The 16,189-nt window shown below is 46.0% G+C and overlaps 2 protein-coding genes and 1 pseudogene across 3 annotated transcripts; 1 reads left to right on the top strand and 2 right to left on the bottom strand.

The window, feature by feature from the left end:
• The window catches only part of LOC125533204, a 6,133-nt pseudogene extending 4,281 nt beyond the window's left edge, over nucleotides 1-1,852 (bottom strand).
• Nucleotides 1,853-8,626: 6,774 nt separating this feature from the next.
• LOC125531380 (calcium-dependent protein kinase 15-like) lies at nucleotides 8,627-12,269 on the top strand. Its single transcript, XM_048695798.1, has 8 exons — nucleotides 8,627-9,352; nucleotides 9,594-9,737; nucleotides 9,858-10,010; nucleotides 10,119-10,234; nucleotides 10,324-10,491; nucleotides 10,821-10,948; nucleotides 11,042-11,141; nucleotides 11,761-12,269. The coding sequence occupies exons 1-8, from the start codon at nucleotides 8,659-8,661 to the stop codon at nucleotides 11,845-11,847; spliced, it is 1,590 nt and encodes a 529-aa protein (XP_048551755.1). The 5' UTR covers nucleotides 8,627-8,658; the 3' UTR covers nucleotides 11,848-12,269.
• Nucleotides 12,270-12,864: 595 nt separating this feature from the next.
• Nucleotides 12,865-15,759, bottom strand: LOC125531388 (probable protein ABIL4). Of its 2 annotated transcripts, none has more exons than XM_048695818.1 (9): nucleotides 15,353-15,759; nucleotides 15,177-15,259; nucleotides 14,289-14,439; nucleotides 14,098-14,197; nucleotides 13,909-13,992; nucleotides 13,747-13,819; nucleotides 13,613-13,650; nucleotides 13,311-13,399; nucleotides 12,865-13,170 (listed from the first exon to the last, which is right to left on the bottom strand). In XM_048695818.1, the coding sequence occupies exons 1-9, from the start codon at nucleotides 15,491-15,493 to the stop codon at nucleotides 13,033-13,035; spliced, it is 897 nt and encodes a 298-aa protein (XP_048551775.1). In that variant the 5' UTR covers nucleotides 15,494-15,759; the 3' UTR covers nucleotides 12,865-13,032. The 2 variants fall into 2 exon arrangements, with proteins under 2 accessions (XP_048551775.1, XP_048551765.1); XM_048695808.1 differs by having other exon boundaries at nucleotides 13,598-13,650; nucleotides 15,353-15,750.
• Between the last annotated feature and the right edge of the window lie 430 nt (nucleotides 15,760-16,189).

Raw genomic sequence — 16,189 nt, 5'->3', positions numbered from 1 at the left:
GACGGAGGTCACCATGGAGCCCAGCACGGCGTCATCACCAGAGCCTTTGGCAGGCGGAGACTGCTTTTGTCAGGATAAGTGTACTCATTGTTCCCCTTCAAATTAGCCCGCCGTTGTTGGCTCCCTTCCCGCTCAATATTTGAGAAGAGGATCAGGGCCTCTATAAATAGGATTAGCCACCCACATAGCAAGGGGTTCGGTTGGATGGTTCGGTGAGAGAGGATCATCTCATCGGAGAGAGAGAGAGAAAGAAAGGTGACTGAACTCCTCCTAGCAGTTCATCACCTCAGCCAAGAACAGACCCTCGCGAGGCTGTTCTTCCTTGTATTGTTCATCATCTCCAGCCCCAGAGGCAATCCACAAACCACACACTGGAGTAGGGTATTACACCACAACGGTGGCCCGAACCAGTATAAATCTTGTGTCCCTTGTGCAATTCTTTTAGTAGTTTAGATCCTTGCGAGACGGAGAGGTAGAGGGCGTGATCACCGCACGCACCCCAGTGTTCGAACCTTAAGGGTCTGCCGGAACCCATGAATCCGACAGTCGTCTCCGTCAACGGTGGCCGCCTGCCCTGTCGTCTGGTATGTGCAGCTCACCTTGACCAGGCCGGTGACGTCTTCAGCGTCTTTGGCCGTCGGCACGTCCATGAGTATCAAGAAGCGCCTCTCCTCGTCGGCGTAGAGCTCGCCGACGTCCACCGAGGAAGCACGGCCATCGTCGTCCACGTGGCTGTCGTAGCGGCCGGACTTGACCTCGCGGACGCGCACGTCCGGATGCAAGCATGTGACCGCCAGACGCGCCTCCTGCACGACGACCGTGAGGAGCCCGCCGATGCACTGCGCGAACGCGTCCTGGACGATCGCCTGGTTCTGGATGAAGGAAAACGTGCCGCCGGTGGCCTCCGCGATGCTGTGCATGGCCGCCGCGTCGTGGTCCGTGCCGAAACCGAACGTGTGAACCGCCGGAGGCCGGACTCCCGCGCCGTTGTACCCCCTGAGAGAAGGTGGCACCAGGGTGATGTAGTTCGCACCGTTTCTCCCCGCCGCGGTGTACGTGTCCTGCCCATCGGAGAGAAGCATGATACTGGCGACGGCGTTCATGTGGCGTCGGCAGTCAAGCACCTCGGCGGCCACGCGTAGGCCCTCGCCGATGTTCGTGCAGCCGTCCGCGTAGAGGGACTCCACGGCCTGCTTCGCCGCGGCCTTCCCTGCGTCGGACATGCGCGCGAGGCGGATCAGGCGACTGGCGTTGTCGGAGAAGGAGACGACGGAGAGGCGGTCGGCCGGGCCGAGGTTGTCGATGACGAACCCCATGGCCTTCTTGAGCAGCGCCAGCTTGCTGCCGGCCATGCTGCCGCTGACGTCGAGCACGGTCACGAGGTCGAGCGACGCGCGCGCCGCCTCGGAGGAGGGCGCCTTGGCGTGCACGAGCACGGCGAAGTTCTCGCGGGCCGTGCCCCTGGCCAAGGCCGGGAACTCGCAGTGCGTCCTGAGGACCACCGCCGCAGCTCCTGATCCGCCGTTACTTGCCGCCGCGGCCTGTGCCGGGACGGTCGGCTCGTCGTCCTGGTACGCGCGTCGCACCTGCCGGGACGACGACGAGGACGACGATGGCGATGTGCGTGGGGCGTTGACGGCGGGGAGGACGGTCCAGGGCGCCTTGCAGAGCGGGCAGTCGTGGTTGCCGTGCGCGACGCTGGCGGAGATGCAGCGGAGGTGGAAGGCGTGGGAGCACTCGGCCGTGAAGCCGGCCTGGCCGCGGACCATGCCGCCGAGGCAGATGGCGCAGGCGTCGGCGTCGGCGTCCGCCAAGCGCGCGGCGGAGGAAGGTCTGGGTCGCATCTGGTGCACGACGGACGGAGTACGTACAATGTCGTTGTGTCGGTGTTGGACGAAGGCAGCGCGCCGTACATATATATAGCGGGTCGGGTCGGTTAGGTTAGGTTACGTGGGGTGCTCGACGTACTCCGCATCCGGAAACTAAGGTTTCGTAGCCCGCGCGGAAACCAGGCGACAATATTTTCTTTCCATGCATGTTTTGTGTTTTTAGAAACTTTCCATGTGAACATTGTTCGATTTCACAAACTTTTGAAAACCAAAACTCTTAAAGTACACAACATCCCAAACTTTCCATTGCCTGATTGTATTATGTTTGGGATTGTTTGTTTGTTTTTTATATAATTTGTAAGATGAATCCAATCTATTTATACAATTTTTATCTAAAGTACACAACATCCCAAACATAATACAGATTATATGTTGGTCTCTAGACCACCAAACAACAATTGTTGCCAACACAACGAGCCACCGACGTGGCATTGTCGCCGCTCCCACATCGGAGCTGATGATAGCCCAAAAGTTTTAGTGCGTGTGCCTCAAAGGACCAGTGTCTCGGAGCCACGATCGTCGTCATTGACTCCTTCAATCAATTCGAAAAACCTGACTACAAATCTCGTCATCGCAAATGCTCGGAGTCAAACTCTAACCGGCGCGAATCAATGGAAAGAAGACTTTACATTATTCTCTTTGCGAGAGCAAAAAAGAAACACATGTGCTAATTTCCAGCCCTCTTTAGTTATGACTAAGAGTTTTGGTTTTCAAAAGTTGGTGAAATCAGACAATTTTCACATATATAAGAAAATGTTCGTGAATTTTGAAAATGTTCATGAAATTGAAAAATTCCAGAAAATTCAAAAATTATTAACGCATTAAAAAACATTGATAAGTTTAAGAAATGCGCAGGAATTTCTAAAAAAAGCTTCAGGAATTTGGCAAAATATAATAAATTTAAAATATTCAATGAGACTGGAAGAATATTTACAAGCCTAAAAGATGAACATAAATAAAAAAGACGCTAACTGATTTTAAAATGTCTTATTTTTTAATAAATAAAATACATAATTAAAAAGGAAAAGACAAAAGGCAAGTAAAAAAGACAAACAAACAAAAGAAGAAACCGGCCAGAAACTTGAAAATTCTTCCCAAAACCGGTGGAAAGGTAGCTACTCAACTTGCCGAACTTACCGCACACAACGGAGCTAGTTACTATTTAGCGCTTAAGGCATCACTTAAAGGCATATCGGCACATAGCGCATACCCATGGTTACCTTTTAGATTTACATATACATCCACCATCTGGAATCATGAAACTTATAGAAGCTTCCAGCCGGTTTTTTGAAGCTTCTAGAAGCTTCCAACTATTTTTTGTCCTACTTTTCTCTTTTGATATTTTTGTTCCTTATGTTACTTTTTCGTGTTATTTTTTGTCCTTTTTGTTAAATTTATTTTTATTTTTTTATCTTTTTTTGTTTCTTGCGCTCTTTTTTAACATACTTTTTCCCAATTTATGATTTTTATTAATTTTGTGAAATTTTCCCATATTCTTAGTATTCTTTTGCAAATTCACAAACTTTTTCCAATAGATAAAAAAATGTATGTTTCAAATACAGGAATGCTTTTCAATTTTGTTTTTCTTTATTCCTTTTTAGTGAAAAATAATCAAATGAATGAAATTTTTACATTTCGTAATATTTTTTCAAAAAATGAATTTCAGTTTTTTTGCTTCCACGTTTTTTTCAAATAGATGATATTTTTTCAATTTCATGGGCTTTTTCAAAATCGTGAAATGTTTCACAAATTCGTTGTTTTTCAAAATTACAAACAATATTTGAATTTTTGAACCATATGGGATATTCATGGATATTTGTAAAAATTGTGCACATTTTTAATTTGAGAAGATTTTTGGCAAATTGGTGATATATTTTTGTTCATGGATATTTTTGTCAAATTCATGAACTTTTATTTAAAATACGTACCTTTTTCGAATGTATGACGTGCGGCCTCCGCCACATAGGACTTTGACACCCCCGGCCCATGCAAAACTCTACTCAATGCGGGTATTCTCACTCTGTCCGACCTCCCGCTCTGTATCTGTTCTCCCATAATGGCATAGCCGCCATACCACCCCGGTCACTCGCCTAGGCATTGTCAAACTTGAGTCACTCCACCCCACATGCCTGCCCTTGGAATTGGTCACCGTTCCACCATCGGCACCTGGCTATTGTTCCTCCTTACAGATGTTGTCCATGTCGGACAAGAGTCGAACAACATGCACGAGAAATGTTTGGCTAAATGCCATAGCCAAATTGTTGTCATTTTTTACTTTAAAGAAAACACAATGGATTAGGATACGTGGTGATCGTGTGACAATTCTACATGGACAATCATAGATTAGGGGGAGTGTTGTGATTGATAAGCACATATTAATTAGAGGGAATATTTGTGAAATTATTTTTTCAATATTTGAAATAGCTTCGAGAGAAACAGGAACCGTTTCGGGGTCATCGGAAGGGTTTCCGAATTTATTGGGCAATACCGGGTATTACCGATAAATAATATATAGATGAAAAATGTTTTAGGGGATGTTTAAATTAATATTTAATAATAAACTTCTCTAATAGTAGTTAGGAGACTTTTATATTTAATTTGATATCGACGGGCCTTAAAAGAATAAGAGGTTGAAGGAGAATTGAGCCACAAGGGCCCAATAATGATGGCACCCCCTTCTCCCCATGGAAAGGGGGGAGGGAGGGCGAATTGGAGAGGGAGTCCCTCTACCCTTGGCCGGCCAAGGGAGGGAGACTTTCCCTCCTTTGTGGCGCCCCCTCCTTCTCCTCCAACATATATATACTAGAGGCATTTGCACCTTTTCGATACACAAGTTTTGGAGCCTCCTCTAGTTTTCTAGTTCTATTTCTAGTCGATCAATCAGAACTTGACCTAGATCCTCTAATCCTCATAATTAGAAACCCATCAGTGTGGTTCTAATCTCCTCTCTCTAATTCTCTGGCGACGTTTAGCTGTGGACGGCTAAGCGCTACCGGATCATGAAGACCGTATGCTTGCAACTCGCAAAGATCGTGCTTTCGGTCTTCCCTTCAGGGACTGTTCGTGGGCGGTCTGCGGTATCGTTCATCTACGGTTCGAAGGACTCCATTTACGATCTACACCGACTCATTTTCTTCCGCTGCAACTTGAAGGCGGTAGATCTGATCCAAACCGTTCGTCGCATCTTCATAATGTTTCTGGGTGATTGTAGAGCGAATTTTTTTCTACTACGTTTCCCAACACATGCATGCGCATAGGTCAATCGGGTCATCAAGAAAGGAGACATACCAAAATTGTGGGTTGGGCAGTGTTTTAGAATCCGGCCAATTCCAGGTGTAATGTGCAAAAGAGTGTAAAGTTTACGCCCCACAAACGACCAACCAAGCGTCTAACCAAAGGCCACCCGGTTTTTCTTCAGAGGGTATGTTTCCTGGGGGGATATGGATAGAAAACGACATTCCAAATGTAGCCTTTGAGGTAAATGTGAGCATTGGGTGTAAGTGTAAATGTCCCTTCAACTTTTTATCCATTGTTTTATTTTTTCTGTTATTTTTTTTGCGGGGGTAAAGAGAGTTATATTCAATGATATTGGAGTTACAGTTAAGAGGCTAGAGTCCATTAGTACACAGGGGCCCTCCATGTAGCCACACAACGGTGGCACATTTCGTGCGGCTATATCTCGCTGACTAGAATGAAGCTTTTGAGGAATAAACTTTTGAGACTCTCTCATGGCTTTGATCTCCAAAGCAAGATGACCATATGAAGAATGAACAAGTGACTCGCCTGTGAAGATAGATAGGGTTGTAGATGCTGATAGAGACCTTAGTTGTCTACATCGTTTTCTTTCTTCCCTTGGAAGAAAGAGAACCCTTTGGCTAGGGTTTCTCGTGCCTTCCAAGGTCTATACCCCATTTCCTATGGTCTTAGAGCCATGGAGGCGCGGTGAATCCGAACCATTGTTGGCAAGAGGACTCTGTTTTTTCTACTTTTTTCATAGTTTTGTTAGGGTTTGTGTCCTCCTCAAAGAGGCGAGGCGGTGACGGCTCTCTGAAGATGAAATAAGGTTCTCCCCGCCTAGTGCTCGCTCCGGTGGTGTTTCTAGCATCGCCGGAGGGCATGTTGAGGTTTGTGTCCAGCGGATCTCGGGGGATTTGGTCGGCGTTTGTCTTTGGTTGATCCATGTGGATCCTATCTTCGTTTGTCTATGTTGATGTGTGTACAGGTTGGATCCTTCCGATTTACGCTTCACCTCATTGGCGGCGGTTGCTATTCTGATGCATTGGTCTTACGGGGACTTAGCACAATGACATCTAGACTGTCTACTACAACAAGGGTTGCCTGATTCCAATGATGGAGGTGCGAAGACGGCAGGCGCGCTTTCGGCTCGCTTCAGTGCTCGTAGTCGGCGTTAGGTAGTCTATGGACCAAGATGTATTTTTTACTTATATGATATTCTTTGTACTTTCTTAACAGTTGATGAGTACATCAAAAAAATTTCTCGCAAAAAAGAAAAATTAGGCAACCAGGGGCGGAGCATCTTTTTTTGTGCGCACCATCATCCCCAATTGTCAAATTTGGCAAATCAAAAGGATAACCATCCTCCCAGTAAACTGTTCCTTTTTGTCTTTTTTCTCCGTTTATGCTTCTGTGGACTCTGAACATTCCAACAGGATGCAAACATTTGTTCACACGTGTATGGAAACAAAAAAAGAGAGTAAATCAGGATGTGTCGTTCCGGTGTCCAGGCTCATCTGCACCTGATTAGAATTTTAAAAAAGAATCAAAAAATTCCAAAAAAAAAATTGTGAGATAGAAAATTTGATTAGTGTGGCCCGCTTCAAAATTCAAATAATTTGGACATCTGAACAACTCTCAGCAAAAAAAACAAATCGGGCCAAAACATTGTACATGGACAATAAACTTTTTTGCAGACCCCTAATTTGTCTTTTTTGCCGAGAACTGCTCAGATGCCCAAATGGTTTGCAAATTAAAGTAGACCTCTCGCATCAAATTTTCTGCCGCACAAAAAATGATTTTTTTGAATTTTTCTAGTATTTGTTTTGATTTTTTTGGTCTGCGCAGGTGCGGGTGAGGTTCAGTGGCGAAGCCACGTTTTGGTTGTGTGGTCACTTGACTACACATGAATTTCACAGGTCAAGTACTCCCATGTATGGGTACTGAGCTGCTGAATAAACAATTTCTAAAAATGCCTAAACAGGCCAACTCGTCATCTGTGTTGGGTAACTTTTGGCTGGGAAAAGAAAAGCAAATTTGCAATGGAAGTCCTAATAACTATAGAAATACCATTAGATATTGGTCTAAATATATGAAATATTGAGGAAATACACACTTATGTGGGATACTTGAGGACATGCAATAGTACCGAAGTCTATTCTCCATTTGTACCAGTCTCTTGCTTCTTTTCGACTCCGCAATCGCCAAGAGTTAAATCTAAAAATCATCAGCTCTTATATAAATCATGTGTTTTCTTTCTCAAGATGTTGCGCCTCTAGTTACATCTGTATTCATTTAATCTATTCCATGAGTATTGTCTCCGAAGGTCAGATGTTCTACGCTTGCCCATCTACTCTAGTTGTCTTGTTCGAACATTTTTTCACATTCAGTTTTATTGTGTCTTTTTTTAATTCAAACGCCATTTCATATATCTCTAATCTATGTATCAGCAAAAAAAAACATGAACATGGTCAAAGATAATAAGCTATGACGATAGTACTTGCAAATGTATACTTTTTTCGAAAATACATTTGTAATTAAAATATTAAAATAGCTCAAAAAATAATGCATTGGAAGAAACACTGATAATAAATTTGAAATACTAACTATCTTTAAAAAGGAATTACAATCCTTTGTGTTCCTATTTAATTTGTCTACAAAAATTCGCTAGTACAAAACCTGACATCACAAGGTTTTGATCCTGGCACCGCCACTGGTGAGGTCGGGTGCGGAGATGGATTTTTGAGTAAATCGATTGCTTTGTACTAAGTTTTATTACCGCTTGTGTTCTGTGTATCGCTTTGAATTTGAATAAGACCATGCTCCTTCTTTTTCATAAAACGGGGATGAATAGATTGAAATTTTCTCTCGTAAAAAAGTTTGTTTTCCTAGGCGACTGATGTATGGTTGACCCTAGATGACGACCTTATCCGCTTGACTGTTTGTGCCGCGCGCTGGAGCCGGTGTGGCCGGCGCCGGCCCGTCGCCTCCGGAGGATTTCACACCAGGCAGCAGCGACCGCGACGCACGCTGCCGGAGCCGCGTGGAAAGGCACCACGCACGATCGGAGGAACGTTCCGGCCGGGTTGGAATGGCACGGAGCCACTGTGGTGCGGTGGACTGTGCAACAGTCCACTGCAACCAATCCAATCCACGCCACATTCCACTCAACTCCGCGTGAAGGAAATCTAGTACTACTGCCAGAAACCACGACGCAACTGCCCCACCCGTCAACGGCCCCCACTATCCATCCACCTCGACCGAACGTTATCCCCCACCGCCCGCCCACTGACACCCCGGCCCCACGCGCCGCACGCCGCACGGCACGGGTCAGCAGCCTGGCTGCCCCGGCACGGGGTTGGACCCGACGACCCTACGCCCACCAAAACGGAACAGAAAACTACCCTCAAAAAAAAAAACGGAACAGAAAAGCTGGGGGCACACCCCAAAACCATGGACGCCTCCTCCCCCACCACCACACCTCCCACTCCACTCCCCGCTCCGCCGCCGCTCCCCCCGCCGACCCCCCGCCGTCATGGGCGGCCGCGCCTCCCGCCAGCGCTCCGACCACCCTCCTCCTCCCCCGCAGCCCTCCCACCCCAAGCAGCCCAACTGGCCCCGCCCCCGCCACCGCCGCCCGCCCCAAACCCCGTCTCCCCCACCCCCTCCCCAGCACCCCCAACCCCCACCCCAGCCCCAGCCCCCGCTCCCCCCGGACATCGGCCGGGTCCTGGGCCGGCCGATGGAGGACGTCCGCGCCACCTACACCTTCGGCCGGGAGCTGGGCCGGGGCCAGTTCGGCGTCACCTACCTCGCCACCCACAAGTCCACCGGCGCGCGCTACGCCTGCAAGTCCATCGCGGCGCGGAAGCTGGCCCGCGCCGACGACGTGGAGGACGCGCGGCGGGAGGTGCAGATCATGCACCACCTCACGGGCCACCGCAGCATCGTCGAGCTGCGCGGCGCCTACGAGGACCGCCACTCCGTCAACCTCGTCATGGAGCTCTGCGAGGGCGGCGAGCTCTTCGACCGCATCATCGCCCGCGGCCACTACTCCGAGCGCGCCGCCGCCACGCTCTGCCGGGAGGTCGTCAGTGTTGTGCATAGCTGCCACTCCATGGGGGTCATGCACCGCGACCTCAAGCCCGAGAACTTCTTGTTTTTGAATAAGAGGGAGGACTCCCCGCTCAAGGCCACCGATTTCGGGCTCTCCGTCTTCTTCAAGCCCGGTCAGTGATTCATTGACTAGTTAATTGCACTGATGAATTCAATTCATGGTGGTTACTGAATTTACTAGTGTCTGGAAAGGGAGAGGGGAAAAAGCTTCAACTATTCGCCTTAGTTCATGTTGTCTCTGCAATTAACCACGACTTACTAGTGTATCTGTAGTGTGCTAGCTCGCTTCAATTTACTAGTAATAACCGAGCTCAAGTTGTGCTCGAGATTAAAGGGTGGATGATGGAAATGCAGGCGAGCAGTTCAGGGATCTTGTTGGGAGTGCATACTATGTGGCTCCGGAGGTGCTGAAGCGGCGATACGGAGCTGAGGCTGACATTTGGAGTGCTGGAGTTATCCTCTACATTCTCCTCTCCGGCGTTCCTCCATTCTGGGCAGGTGCATCTCGCGGCTCAATCAATTTTTGCATTGTTATTGAGGCAGAGGCTGGGAAATGAGTTCAGTTATCCTAACATGAACCCTCTGTGTCTCCTTTTCCCACTTGGTTTTGATTACCAGAGAACGAGGAGGGTATATTTGATGCTGTTCTCAAAGGTCACATTGATTTCTCGTCCGATCCCTGGCCATCGATTTCGAATGGGGCTAAAGACTTGGTCAAGAGGATGCTACGGCAGGACCCCAAGGAGCGGCTTACGGCTGCTGAAATTTTGAGTAAGTCTCTTCTCCACCCATTCACTGACAATCTTGGTTGTGCAGATCATTTTGCTCATGTGCATGATAGTGTATTAGTGTCGCAATCTAATCTGTTTAAGCACGCAGATCATCCATGGATTAGAGAGGATGGAGAAGCCCCAGATAAACCACTTGATATTACAGTGATCAGTAGAATGAAGCAGTTCAGGGCGATGAACAAGCTTAAGAAGGTTGCCTTGAAGGTACTCAAATGATCTGAACTCCAATCTTTTTTCTTTTCTTGCTTGGCAGTCCATTTAAATCTTGGTGATCATTTCCCTTCTATATTCAGATTGTTGCAGAGAGCTTGTCAGAGGAAGAGATCGTGGGCTTAAGAGAAATGTTCAAGTCCCTGGATACTGATAATAGTGGGACAATTACCCTTGATGAACTAAGGGCTGGCTTACCAAAGCTTGGTACCAAAATTACCGAATCAGAGATAAGACAGTTAATGGAGGCGGTATGCTTGCTTAATTTATCTTCTTCCTTCCTATCTATGCACGCTTATCTTATCGGCATGGCATGGTACAAATATCATAATAGAAACAAAAAACGGTGCATATTTCTCTCTGTTCTGTATTAGTGCCAATCATTTACTAAAAGGCTGCAGGGGGTGTGCACTTATATCTAAAAAGGAAGATAGTGAATGATACCATACGACTTTAGTCGGTATAACGACCTCAATCGAAATCGACTTGTCCACGTTTCTGGTAGAACGGTCCGTGTCGCCTGACTACTCCAGCACTTTCTGTTTCAGCTCCTTAATCATTATCTTACGTTGTTGAACAGGCTGATGTTGATGGAAATGGGACCATTGATTATGTTGAATTCATATCGGCAACAATGCACATGAATAGACTAGAGAAGGAAGACCACATATTTAAAGCATTCGAATACTTTGACAAGGACCACAGCGGGTAATTTCACTTGTAACTATTCTTAAATTAATCTGCCAACTTTTAAGTATTTCATTAACCATCAAGTTGCTTGCAAACTTTCCTTTTGCATAGGTACATAACAGTTGATGAGTTGGAAGAAGCTCTGAAGAAGTATGATATGGGTGATGAGGCAACAATCAAAGATATCATTGCTGAAGTGGATACAGATCATGTGAGTAACTCCAGCAAAAGCCCAAATAAGTCCATTATCTGCTTCCTGAGCATACATTATCTCAGTCATGAAGACGTAAAATATTGTATCGATTTTGCTAACTTACTATTCAGTTCGAGAATATAATAGACTAAACAGATCATCTTGGAGACATGGTAGGAGGTTTCGTTTCAAGATATTCGGGAATTTGTGTCATCTCTGTTAGATTGTGGATGTATAAAAAAATAGTGTCTATGAGATAAAATTAACAGCCTGATTTATGTCGAGGCGAAGCACCTGGACTTCTATCCAAACTGCTTTGTTTTAAGAACTCATTTTCTTATGTTAGATTAGATAAACCAACAGAGTTCATCACTTTAATGTAAGCACCTAGGCTTCCATCAATACTGCTTTGTTTAAAAACTCATTTTGTTATGTTAGATTAGATAAACCAACCGAGTTCATCGCTTTTATATAAGCTCCAGCCATAAAAAATCACGCCTTAAAACAATTTGCTTTAAGCTTTTTGGTGGATGTAAACATTACTAATCCTTATGCTCACAAGTCCCAAGTAAAACGTTCAAATGAAGCACTACTGAACTCACTTACTCACTACAGCATTTCCTATTTTTTTGCCTAGGATGGGAAAATTAACTACCAGGAGTTTGTTGCGATGATGAAGAATAACAGCCCAGAGATTGTTCCAAATCGACGGCGCCTATTTTAAGTCTTGCAATGGTTTATGCGAAGCTTGTGATTCCTATGAATGCATTGAGACAGGTGACCAGTCAAGATCTTAATTGGCGAGGAATGAGCGAAGCCATTCATGCTTGGCCACGGAATTTAGTAAGGTATCTGCAAGTGATCCTTTATACTTGGACACACTATCCATCATTGGGAACTCTCCCCTTCAACGTGTTCTGAGCTAGGTGGCACTTTCTTGTGCTACCATGTTATACCATTTACATGTATCCTTATGAGTTATGACTTATGAGGCGAGCCGGCTGGTTTTGTGTTTCCTCCAATTGATCATTTATGTAAGGAAAGGCTTGTAAAACACTCTTAAATGATCATATCAAGGAAGATCATGTTTCCAGATGAATATAGCACAAAGGAAGGTATCTGAAAGCAATCCTTTGTACTTGGACACATTATCCATCATCAACAACTATTCCCCTTCATGTGTTTTGAGCTGGGTGACACTTTTTTGTGCCATTAGACCATCTCATCTGGCATTTCAACATGTATCCTTCTCACTTATGAGGCGAGCCATCTAGTTTTGTGCTTCGTCCACTTGATTGTTTATGTAATAAAAGGATTTGCAAAATATTTTTCTATACCACTATATAGTGTGCCAATAGCTCCACATATTAATCGTTGGTATGCCGATCCAACAGTCAAGAGATGACAAATCCGAGCATTATCATCCGTTGGATAAAGTTTTCAACTCATAGGATTCTGCCATGTGGCCTTCTAATTGAACCCCCAACTCTACCATCTCATGTGTTCTAGAAGCATCTATCGACATGCTTATCTGATACTCTAATAAAAAGGGACTAGAACAATCTGGATTCTAGAGAGGTAAGAACCAACTTGGATCTTGTCCAAAACAATTCTAGGAAAGGAAGTACATATTCAAATGTATTTTTCCATGCTTTTTATATACATTTAAATGACGTGCAAAGCACGTACAATTTACTAGTCAAATCAGTATCTCAAGGAAGATCATGCTATTGGATGAATATAACTAAACACACTTCCAAACTTGCATATGATTTTCATTACAGGCTTTGAATCAGCACATATTACACAGATAAGAGATGTTATGACTTGACATCTTGAAGAGATACAATTGCATTTTACTTGGCTTGTACTGGTTATTACAACAAACTTCAATTACATCAAGGGAGGATCATCGAGCTGAGATACTTTTCATCTTTGCTGACTTGTGCTTGATAAAAAGAGATGCTAGCACGCTCTTAGTGCTGGCAGGAGCCTTTTGGATTTCACGCCCTGTAGGCCTGTCGAAAGAACTAAACGCTGACAGATCCTGAAAATGCACACAATGGTACCTTTAAGAAACTAGGATAACCAAATCGAAATCTGGCACGGATAGATTACGACATAAGGATGATGCCCTTCTTAGCATAGTGTGATTTCTTGAAAGGTTTACATCATATTCTAATTTACCTTTGCGCCAACCTTTTGTGCGACGTCGGATTTGATATTCCTGTTAAGTTGCAAAGGCCTACGCACGGGAGAAGCAGGCAACTCCTTACCTGAAACATCAGCAATTCACATGAAACATCCAGTTGACAATTTGCAAAGTAAACTCAGCAATCAAAATTCTAGTTTGAGAGTTAACAAATATGTTGTCTTAGAGCAGAAGTTCAAAAATATGTGCACTTGACAGGTGAAACCACATTCATATGATTCCATGCCCTCTAAGAACTCAAACGGATGTAAAACGGATGTACCAAGAAGATGCGGACCATCTGATGCGAGTTTGGATGGTATCGTGTCATCTAGGCTGCACAAAAACCGGGCGGCGGCAAGTTAGGCTTGGCATAAGAAACAACATGTGTCACATAAACAAAGTTAAAAGAAATTAGGATGACTGTCTTACATGAATGTAGGTTTATGTGCTCCATTTGCCGAAGGGCTATTGTCCGATGCCAGATGCCAGGAAAGCGTCTTTGCTGCACACACAGAAATCCAAGATTTTTCTTGTTTAGGTACGTATTGTGATTGGCACAGAGTGGCAAATGAAATTTGAAAGAAGAAGCACCTGAGGGGTAAGGTCTAGGCTGTGATTCCTGATTAGTGTCGGTTCCCAGGTGCGCAACGGCCTGAGTTCTCTTATAACCAGTAGCTACATTTGCACAGAGAATTCTCAAGTTAAGTTCAGCTTTTTTTCACTTACTATACTAAAAATTTCAGAAAAGGATAAGACTGCAAGTTCAGAATTTCTTCTTACATGGTAGGATGTAGTGCTTGTGGTGCTTCATGCTTGCCCCCATCATCTGCTGCTGCCTGGAGCCTTCTTTGTCCACATAGATTTGGCAGGTGAAGATTTGCTATGGGTGGACAACAGAGCAAGTGTCATATTAGCTGCATTGTTTCGCCGCCATAGACTGCGCATCTTAGTGATAAACATCAAGCAAATACCTGGTTCAAGCGCGCAAGCTTTAGCTCGAAGGTCGAGATCTCGGAAGCCTGCTGCTCGAATAGGTCCGTCAGTTTGTAGGCCACAGTGCCTAGGTGGTCGACGGCGTTGACAACCGCCCGCACCGCGTAGTCCTTCAAGTTGTCCAGCACCCTGACCACGATTAGCAAGTTCAGTATTCACGAGGAAAAACATGTCATATTCTGAAGCAAGGTTATGATGTGCATTACAAATCACTACACTGTTGACTGTTCATTCACCAAATTTACCATACAAAATTGACTCTACTTCATGCTTCAGAACTTGCTTCTGCACTGTCAGACATGAGCAGGGTGAACCCCTTTGATATAATTCGAACCAAGTGACAAACTGACACCACATGATTGGGGAACACCCAGAATAAATCCAATCGCCAGTACATGGTACATAGGCAGGCTGGCTGTTGTTCAGAAAAGAGATATCTTCAGAAAACAAATACTGTACTGGAGTACTCTGAATGCCACCACTCCTTCATCGGCTAGTACATACGTACACAGGCAGGCTGTTGTTGGATGATTCCAAAAATCCCAGATAAAACCAAAATGACATATCCTTGTTCAGTTCAGCTAGCAGCATTTGTTGCCTAGCTAGTCACATACTCACATATGGACATCAAGCTACCTTATAGTACCTATTGCATGCTGCACCAACCTTCAGTTCAATTCAGTTAGGCCCTATGCCAAGTGACAAAACAGAGACAACATGTACTAGGTAGCACGCAAAATGCAATTGTAAGAGGAATCACCAGTCCACCATGTTAGCAAGATGGTAAATTCTCCCTGTCAGAGTGAGAACGAGATGTGCAGAGAGGTTGGCAATGGAGGAGCAGAGATGAGGTGGCGGTGGCTCACATCTGCTTCTGGTGGGTGTTGAGGTAGGACCTCTCGCAGTACTCGGAGGCGGAGTAGAGCTGCGGCCGCAGGTTCTTGAGCTCCTGCACCCACCAAAACCGTCAAGAACAGAGCCGGCTGGATCCACCGTGGAGCAGAGCGGAGGCGCGTGGGATCTGGGGAAGGAATGCACCGACCTGCAGGGCGTTGACGAAGCTCTTGCTGCGCTCCATGGAGGCCTCGTCCACGGTGGCCGCCCCCGCCCCCTCCCATCCCCCCGGGCTCCGCCGCCGCCGCGCCGCCTGCTGCTCCTCCTCCTGCTGCTGCATTCTCTCCATACCTTCCTCGAGTGGAGTGCAGAGTAAGCGTTATCAATGCCACCAAAACCAAGTGGTGGGGGTGAAGAAGAGGAGAGTGAGTGAGTGGAGTGCGCGCGGTGGGCACGGGGAGCCCGAGCTACCTCACCACCACCTCAGCGCGCGCCGGTTGAGAGAGAGAGTCGATCTGTAAAATGCGGCTTGGTTATGCTTGGATTTAGCGCCATTTGGTGGGTGGAAGTGGAACCATTGATTGATTGATCCGTTCTTGGTTGGTGCTTGCTTTTGTCCCGGCCATCACACTAGCCACTAGCACACTCGTACACTGGTGTGTGTGGTGCACTGGCGCTGGATCTCGCTGTCTGAAGCGGCTTGTAATTGTCTTCACCAGGATCCATGATTCCGTCTCAGTGATGCGTGACTGTAAATCGTACTCTACACATAGCTAGTGGCGTGCAGGTGTATGTAATTTGGTCATGATGCTAGCATAATTCGATCGGTGCTGCCTGTGCCTGAGCTGTGCAGAGATGGAGCGTGGGAGAGAGCTATCAATCAATGGGGTCATAGGCTGGTGGTGGTGATGAATGCGTGTCGGTTTGGTCAGATGTACTACAGTACGTACGTACAACGCGAGGGTTATGTGGAGAAATCAATAGTACGCTGTAATTCCTGTCAAAAAACAAAATTAGTACACCGTAATTTGACCACTCGTGTGTA

This window comes from Triticum urartu, chromosome 1, assembly GCF_003073215.2.
Source record: "Triticum urartu cultivar G1812 chromosome 1, Tu2.1, whole genome shotgun sequence".
Classification (NCBI taxonomy): Eukaryota; Viridiplantae; Streptophyta; class Magnoliopsida; order Poales; family Poaceae; genus Triticum; species Triticum urartu.
This window is presented reverse-complemented; position numbering and strand designations above follow the sequence as displayed.

Coding starts and splice junctions, on each gene's coding strand:
- LOC125531380 (XM_048695798.1), top strand. CDS start 8,659: ATGGGCGGCCGCGCCTCCCGCCAGCGCTCCGACCACCCTCCTCCTCCC. Junction 9,738..9,857: donor CGTTCCTCCATTCTGGGCAG/GTGCATCTCGCG, acceptor TTTGATTACCAG/AGAACGAGGAGGGTATATTT. Junction 10,949..11,041: donor TTTGACAAGGACCACAGCGG/GTAATTTCACTT, acceptor CCTTTTGCATAG/GTACATAACAGTTGATGAGT.
- LOC125531388 (XM_048695808.1), bottom strand. CDS start 15,493: ATGGAGAGAATGCAGCAGCAGGAGGAGGAGCAGCAGGCGGCGCGGCGG. Junction 13,993..14,097: donor CAAGCACTACATCCTACCAT/GTAAGAAGAAAT, acceptor GTGCAAATGTAG/CTACTGGTTATAAGAGAACT. Junction 13,651..13,746: donor GCACATAAACCTACATTCAT/GTAAGACAGTCA, acceptor GTTTTTGTGCAG/CCTAGATGACACGATACCAT.